We start from the raw sequence: 8,563 nt of genomic DNA on the forward strand, positions 1-8,563 counted from the left end.
TCCACCCACTTTATAACAAAATTTGAGAAGGAAATTTTTTAAATACAATTATCTTTAGTCATACATGCTCTCGATAATAAGATCTAGATCTTATTTTCTGTTTATCTTTTTTAAGATATAATCAGTAATATATATAATATATAATCAGTAAAAATTTATGAATTAAATTTATTTGACTATTATTATTTTCTTATCGAGTTAAATTTTCGTATGTTTTAAAATAAATGTTATAACAATTTACAATTCTGCAATTTTTAATATCGAATGAAAAAGTTTAATTATAAATTTTTTGTAAGAAACATTGAAAAAGAATATTCATCAAAAGTTGACGTTGCTTCAAAGTATACAGAATTCAATACTTAAAGCTTAGTACATTTTTCTAAAGTCCAGTAGATATAAATATACATAATATAAAGCTCGTATAAAATAGGCATTTTATAAATTTTTGCGTGAAATATAAAATATATCGAAGGATGCTTTTTAAAATAAAGAAAAATAAAAGTACTAACATAATTTTAAAGTAACTGTTCTATTTTTATGCAAAAGTTATAATCGAATTGTTATGTTTTTTCTTAATTCGGCAATAAAATTCATTTACTAATATCAAAACCTAGGTTTCGAAATGAATTGATTATCAAGTGATACTGACTGTACATAAATCTTTATATATAAATTAAATATAAAATTATAGATATTATAACAAATTTTTAATTGTAATGCATAAAATCAATGATTTAACCATAAAATTTCATAGTACTACTAAAAATTTATTATTGAAGAAACTAATATAGAGCAGAGGCATATGCTCATATAAATATTTCTTCTGCATGTTATAATATTTAATGAAAAATTTCCGAAGCTTATAAAAAATCTTAACTCAACTTTCCACAATCTAAAAAAGTTAGAAATACATTAAAAATTGTACCCAAGCATAGGCTACATATAAAGTATCAGGTCAAATAATAATCTAGATTTCGATAGCATTTACCTTTGAGAATGAAAAACACTTATGGAAGGAAGAGGCACGCGCAACTTTCATCTCTAATGTATTTTCCCTGATATAGATAATAAAATCAACTGATCAAATTATGAAATCTTGATAGTTCCTTCAATAAATTAAAACAACCGATAAACTCGTAACCCTCTTTAGGCCACTTTCTCTCTCCATTCAGCCTTTAACTAAAGGATCAAGAGAAAGATGTCTAAGATGTCTTAGATTAGAAGAAAAAAATCGCACGTCACTTATTTCTATTGTTTTCTTACACTAATTGTTTTCTTTTTATGGGAGCAGTTTCTGCAATATCTGTCGTATATATCACGATTTTTTACTGTATAGCTGGCCAAATTTTTACTCCTTAAAATCTGTTAGAAAAAGGATAGCGAAGTATACTTGTAAATTGAATTTATTTAAAATTAATCGAGTTCACAACTGCTAATCGTTATTTTTTTTTCCTCCTGATATTTCTTAGTTTTACTAACTTTCCTTCGTACGTAATACTATATTATAAGTGAAGAATCCATAACTTCAAACAGCTTCTACTGCTAACGCAGTATGTTTTAGTTGATATGATCTGCTTATGTAATTATAGATGTCAACGCATTTTTATCTATTTCTATAAATCATATCGGAGGATAGGATTAACGTCAAATTTGTTAATACATTAATATTCTCCCAATAATTTATTTGTTAATATTATATTGTATTGACATTCATCAGTTTTGATTTTCATAGCCGTGAATTAAGAATAATGAATTTAAAAATTACTCGGTGATTTGGAATAATTTGGAACAGCCTATGATATGATGATCAAACCAATGATGACATACATATTATACTCATATAAATTAGTAATAGTTAACATTGATGAATCTATTGTAATGTTCTATTAAAAAACAAATAATAATAATACATAAAATACTGAGAATACATATACAAAATACACATAATACATAAAGTACTGAGCTTTAAGTATTGCATACTATATACTTTGAAGCAACATCAACTTTTAATAAAAATTCTTTTTCATTGCTTCTTACAAAAAATTTATAATTAAACTTTTTCATTCGATTTTAAAAATTACAGAATTGTAAATTGTTATAACATTTATTTTAAAACATACGAAAATTTAACTCAATAAGAAAATAATAATAGTCAAATAAATTTAATTCATAAATTTTTACTGATTAATAATAAATACTTGTAATAATTATATCATAGATATATGTATATATTTATTTATATTGAAATACAATTGATTTCCATTTATGCTACTTATTTCGTATAAACAATATATAATATGTATGGCACAAAATCAACGATTATGCTGTATACATTCAGAAACGGCATATTTACGAATGGAACTTTCCTATAAATGACGATAACAAGATTTTTAATTTATTTCTAACCTTCAAAACCATTTTATAGGATTACTAATACTTAGCTTAGTTTCTAATTAATAATTATAGCTATCAGCAGAAAATTTAATGAATTCAGATAATATTGCGATAAAATTGTATTGGTTACTTTCGCGCTCAGGATTAACTTTGAGAGTTTACGTTGCATGATTTTCCTCTATTCACGTTTGCGTGTGTTTAAGCCTGAATTCGCGCCTTGATAAAGAAATCCAAATCAATAGTTGGAAGAAAAAAAAGAAGCAAAACTGAAAAAGCTATGTCAAGGTAAAAGGGGGAAAGGAGAGAGTATGGGAAGATCGGTCAAGAAGAATAACGCCAAGAAAAATAAAGTAGATTCGAGACAAGGTAGAATTGGTCAGCAACCTCGCACCATCTGCAGCGCACATACGTCCTGAAGCTTGGAATAGTCATGACTAGGAACTCAGCCCGCGCATTCGTCGTTCTTTCACAAACCGAGTTTTCGCTCCCCGTCCTCTGCCGCCATTACCATCCGTCTCCTCGCCCCTCCCGCAATGGCCATTCGACACTCGTTATAAACGAACTTCCTTTTCCACCTCCTCTCTCTCGTCGCTCTCCTTCGGCTTTGTACCTGCATATCCTTTCTTGCGTCTGCTGACGTTGAACGACGACCGATTTTCCCCTCCGCGACCGGAGTTTCTCTGCTAGGCTCGGCGGCTAGGTTAATGCAGCTTCCTTCTCACTCGTTCTTACGTGCCCAGCTGAAGACCTATCGAAGATTTTAAGTCATGCGCGCATCCGCTAAAGACGTACTCGGCGAATTCTATCCTCTTTTCTCGTCTCCGCATCCTCATTCCTCCTTACACACCTCCGCCATACCCCATCCCACCTCACTGTCTAGCGATCATCAACAAAGTTTTCAGCCGCACTCATTCTCCAATTCATGGTAAATCGTGTTTTCAAAATAAAACGTTGAAATACTTGAATAACTGTTACTGCGCATGCGTTTTACTCGTAGACACATACATTGACTCTCTCCTGCAATTATTATTTCTAGTTCTAGATTATTTCTTCTGATCGCCTGTAGTAATTCACGAATGTCGAATGGCACAACCTCTTGCTTTTTAAAAGCATTACTCAAGTACAGCTGATCCTTATGAAATTAATATTATGCCACTGTTTTCTAAATAACATCGTATCTTGTAAATCTTGTTCGTCTCACACTAAATAATCAATTACTAAATAAATTATAAATATGCGTTCGATTAATTAAAAATATGCAAATTATGTTTTAGGGTTTATGTTCTCATTGTATATACGTTCATAATAATGCGATAATTTTTAATAAACTTATTAATACTATAAACAAATATAAAATTTAAAACTCATAATAATTTGAAAAATAAAATTATATTACATTTATTATTCCAAAAATTAATATTTGACTTGGCAGACAGTCGACAAGATAAATATTTTTCTTTTACATTTTACTAATGAAATTTACATTATGCATTATGGAATTAAAAAAGTAGCTTTGTTACAATCACAATATTTTTTGTTTAAATTATAAATTAAAATAAATAGAACTCGAAAATTTTTAAATACAAATGATTTAAATAATAGTTATTTATTATTATATTTATTATTTAAATAATGATTTTAATAAATAGAAAACGAACATTTTTAAATACAAATGATTTAAATAATCAATAACTTATTGTTATGTAGATTATTATATATATATATATATATATATATATATATATATATATATATAGTATACAAATAAAAAATTAGTTAAATTATCGGAGAGGTATTAATTTAAAAATAAATTGAATAATGCTTTTACTGTAAAAGTATTTTTAGAATTTATTTTCATATACTGTGTGAAATGATTCTCACAATTATTTTTAAGGAAAAAAAATTTCAGACTTTATTCTATATGAAAATAAAACTGTCTTTATACTTGTTAATCATGCCCTTACGTCTTTTTTATCGCACATTTCAGCAATTATAGAAGTAAATTAAAGCTTTATATTATTTTCATTAAATGTGTTTAATTAATGTTACTTCATATTTATACAAAGTTACAGTTAGTGACATTTTATTTTTCATTTAAAAAAATTGAAATGGCAAATCAGAGGCTTGAGATCCCGTGTGAACTGTTTAAACAAATTTGTAATCCCAGATAAGCGCGGAAAGTGTGAAATTTTTAAGCATCACTTGGCTTTTCTCAAGATTGGCCGACATTTAATATCGTCGAACAGCGGAAATTCAATATGCATCAAACATACGAAAAATGTGCATACAGTGAAAGCGGAAAGAGCGTATAAGGCATATAATGCATGCACTTAAAATGTTTCAGGAATTGGTGTAGTGTTGGTAACAGTTAGTGCAGTCGCCTGGCGGGTTACCAGTCGAGAAAATTGTGGGGGTTTCTTCGGCCTGACAGGAATCTCGGGCAGGATTCCACCCGCGAGACCAATGCATCCTTACGCTGCAATGATTTATCCCGAGTTCCAGTTCAGGACTCCACCACCGAGTTATCAGGTACATTGCTAGGCACTCATAAGTAAATGTTTACACTGCATCTTCTACCAACATTTTTTCAGTTGCATTCTATTTCCTTACTTTTTCATCTGTATTGTTCTTGATGTATTATCAAAATTTAAATACATTGTAATGCATGCAAAGAAAGAATTACTACTCGTAAATTAGAACACGAATTTGACACTTGTGTTTCCATAAAAAAAAATATAAATTTCATAAAGCCACTCGTTTAATGACGATGATTTTTTAACTTTATCGTTCAAAAAGTAAAAACAGTAATAAATTATATTAATCTAATAATCTTATCGTAATCCAATGAAAATAAAACTAAAAGATCAGTTTGTAACAATTAACAAAAACTTACTAAAACATTAATTTTACACTTATGCATGGATTAAATATAAGATATAATTGATATTAATGAAATTGTATAAATTTATTTAGATGTTAGTAGTATTATTACAAATACAAATAATGTAATGGTATGATTTCTTAATATTAGCCTCAACTATAAAAATTCTTTAAAAAATCACTTTAGAAGAATTATTGATTATTACATTAAGTTTTCTTTAACGTTCTTTTAATTGTTAATATTATAACATGTTAAATTTTTAGTTTACTAGCTGATTAAATCTAAGCGATTTCTAATTAAATAATATTTATCATTAAATTAAGTATATTTTTTTATAAACATTGGTTAAAAAGGAAACAATTTTCCTACATGTAATATTTTTATTACCCAAATTTACTATATATATAATTTATTATGTCAAAAAATAACTGCCGCAAAAGACAAATGTTTTGTCTTTATACTAGTTGCAATTAAAGTTCATAACGGTAAATTATTAGTATAAATTTTTTTCATTATAACACAGATTTACAATTAAAATTTATTTAATTAATTTTGGGTTTTTCATAAAGCAAAATTAAAATAATTAAAATATCTGGAATCCAGTAAAATTTTAATTTTTAACAATTTATTAATATGCTTTAATAACTTATATTAGGAGGAAATTCTATATGAGTGACATTATTTGAGAATTAATAATTACATTATGCAAATTTTGATCAGAGCATGTATTTACACTTATTTCTAGTCATTATAGATATTATTATTATCTTTTCATAATATTAATTATTTGATTAAAAATTACTTTTTTCTATTAATTGTTCAATGGAGTATTTTCCATTGCAATATTTCATTTTCATGAAAATTTGTTTTTTTAAATAAGTGAAGCGAGAACCTCAAATTATTGCCACTGACATATTACTGCGAAACTTATTTATAAATATAAATGTTTAAACATATAATATTTTACATCTTGCCTTGCATAGCTTGAGAAATCATTTAAAAAATCTATCAATGAATTTGTAATTAGCGAAATTAAAGATCTACTTTTTATCGGAACTATATTTTTCCAGTACTATTTTATTTTTCCAACTAACAATTGCATAAGTTCGTCTGTAAAGTAATCAGTCTTTGTAGATTCATCGATCTCACTATGAGCCTTAGCGCTTCGAATGAATTGTCCCGACTTTGAAAAGTATTACTATCCTTATGATTTAGATATTTCACCCTGTTTATTTTTATTATACCCCATCATCGAGCATATATATTATATATTCAATTATGTAGTTGTGAATTTGCAGTAGATTAGTTAAAGAACTAAAAAAAAAAACGTTTTATATTACGAGTTAATACGAATGATTTCCATCCATGTAATGTTAAAATAAATCTCATTTAATATAAATACCAAAAATCAACATATGCAAAAGCAAACCTAAAGTAAAAATAATAAAATATTAGTCAATTAAAATTTTCAAATTAATATTTTTATTATCTACCATAGTAAAGCTGTGAAATAAATAAAAAGAGCTTTGATTCTTACATTTAATGTTTAGATTATATCATTACAAATGTTTTGTGATAATGTAGATTTTTAATTTTTATTCGAACATATTTAAGAGTGATTAATAATAGTAGTCATTAAAATAGAAAATCTACTTTGCTTACTTTACAATATGTTTTGATAGATAATATAATTAAAGCTATTAGAAATAAAATAAAATTAAAAATAACACCTAAATACAAATTTATTTTATAATATGTAGTTTTTTTATGATTTATCTAAGTTATGAATCCATTTGTTTTTTCGTCACATATCTTAATTAGTATAGAAATGAATGATTATTGTTTGTCAAGATGTATCTTTGAAGTGACATTGAACCAACATTAAAGAATATTCGAAATGTTAATTTTTATGTAGATTATTATATTTGAAAATAAAAATATTATTTTAGGCATTTAATCAGCGCTTAGAAAAATTAATTGTATCATTATTCCTTAAAAATATTTACAATTTAAATTTCCTTTCTAATTTAATTTGTTTAAATAATTCGATCGAAAAAAGACAAAAACGGTAAATTAGTAGAAGACTTTAAACAGATCATACAAATAAAGAAAATTAATAGAAAGTCGAATATTATTACTTTCTTGTAATGGCTGAGAAATTTTCAGATTAAATAAAATACAAAAATTTATTTAATAGTTATGCACTTTGGCACAATGAGATTTATTTTAAATGCCATATACTACTAGTATAGGCTGTATATTCCTTTCAAAAGGCTTTTTTGCTGAATGTAAGTGAATGGAATACATAGAATATGTAATACTTGTAAAGAAATTTAAAAACTATATACTCTTATGTTAGTTATTTACTTTAGTTATGTTAGTTTATGTTCTATATCGTAGATAGTATAAATAATATATTATAAAGTCGCGTTGAGTTGTTGAGTTGGTATTAAGTGTACAACTGTCTGAATATTTTTTGTGATATCGACTCGTAATTATTTTACATGGCTCCCTTAGAATTCACTTCCTTTGAAAATACACTTTCGAGAGCACTTTTATCATAGCAGTTATTGCATACTCGACATATTCAGCCAATGCAAAGTGATTGTCTCTTTTATAACGTGCTTCGTATCTGCTTTCAGGCAAGCATGCAGGAGTATAGGCTAAGATTGTTGCTGCTGGATCGGCTGCAGCCGACCTCGTCACCGCCACCAACCTATAGGTCGAATACCGGTAGTTGCGTGGCCACGGGCAGAGTAAGCAACGGGGCACCGACAACGACTGCCGGGGCCCTCCAGGTCACTGGCCCTAGAGAGAATCAGCCGCCGAATTACTGCGGTCACCGGGTCACCAATACTAGCCAAGCCCACCAGAGCTGTTCACTCGTCGTACCCTCGAAAAAAGATGCAAACTTAGTTCGCATCGTCCAGACGGAAAGCGAGCCGGTAATCCTTAGCGGGGATCAGACGCCGCCTGTTACTGCCGTCGAGGTCCTCGCCCATCTTTAGTCATGATCCATTCACATGTCCCTCTATCCTGTGACCCTCTGTATAATGCTCTATCATAGAAGATACTTGTATGCCACATCATGTGGTGTGCCCGATTTTTGTCTCTCCAGGTGAAAGTGTCTTCGCTGCACTTCTCCTGAAACCTAACTGTGTAATGTACAGGAACGAAAGTTGCCGGATTCCACATCGGGATTCACACCAAGTCCCAACTGCAATTAACAAAACTTTATTCAATTACAATGCGTGCTTCTAACTAGTACAATTAATAAATTTCATTTAG

General features: G+C 28.2%; 1 protein-coding gene across 1 annotated transcript in view; it reads left to right on the plus strand.

The window, feature by feature from the left end:
* Positions 1 to 8,303, plus strand: part of LOC105359329 (uncharacterized) — a 31,215-nt gene extending 22,912 nt beyond the window's left edge. The window contains exons 3-4 of the mRNA XM_011495943.1: positions 4,739 to 4,923; positions 7,918 to 8,303. Coding sequence (XP_011494245.1) covers positions 4,739 to 4,923; positions 7,918 to 8,283 — 551 coding nt within the window. The 3' untranslated portion in view covers positions 8,284 to 8,303. The remainder of the gene's footprint in view (positions 1 to 4,738; positions 4,924 to 7,917) is intronic.
* Positions 8,304 to 8,563: the final 260 nt, after the last annotated feature.

The sequence above is a fragment of the Ceratosolen solmsi genome, unplaced genomic scaffold (assembly GCF_000503995.2).
Source record: "Ceratosolen solmsi marchali unplaced genomic scaffold, CerSol_1.0 scaffold10, whole genome shotgun sequence".
Taxonomy (NCBI): Eukaryota; Metazoa; Arthropoda; class Insecta; order Hymenoptera; family Agaonidae; genus Ceratosolen; species Ceratosolen solmsi.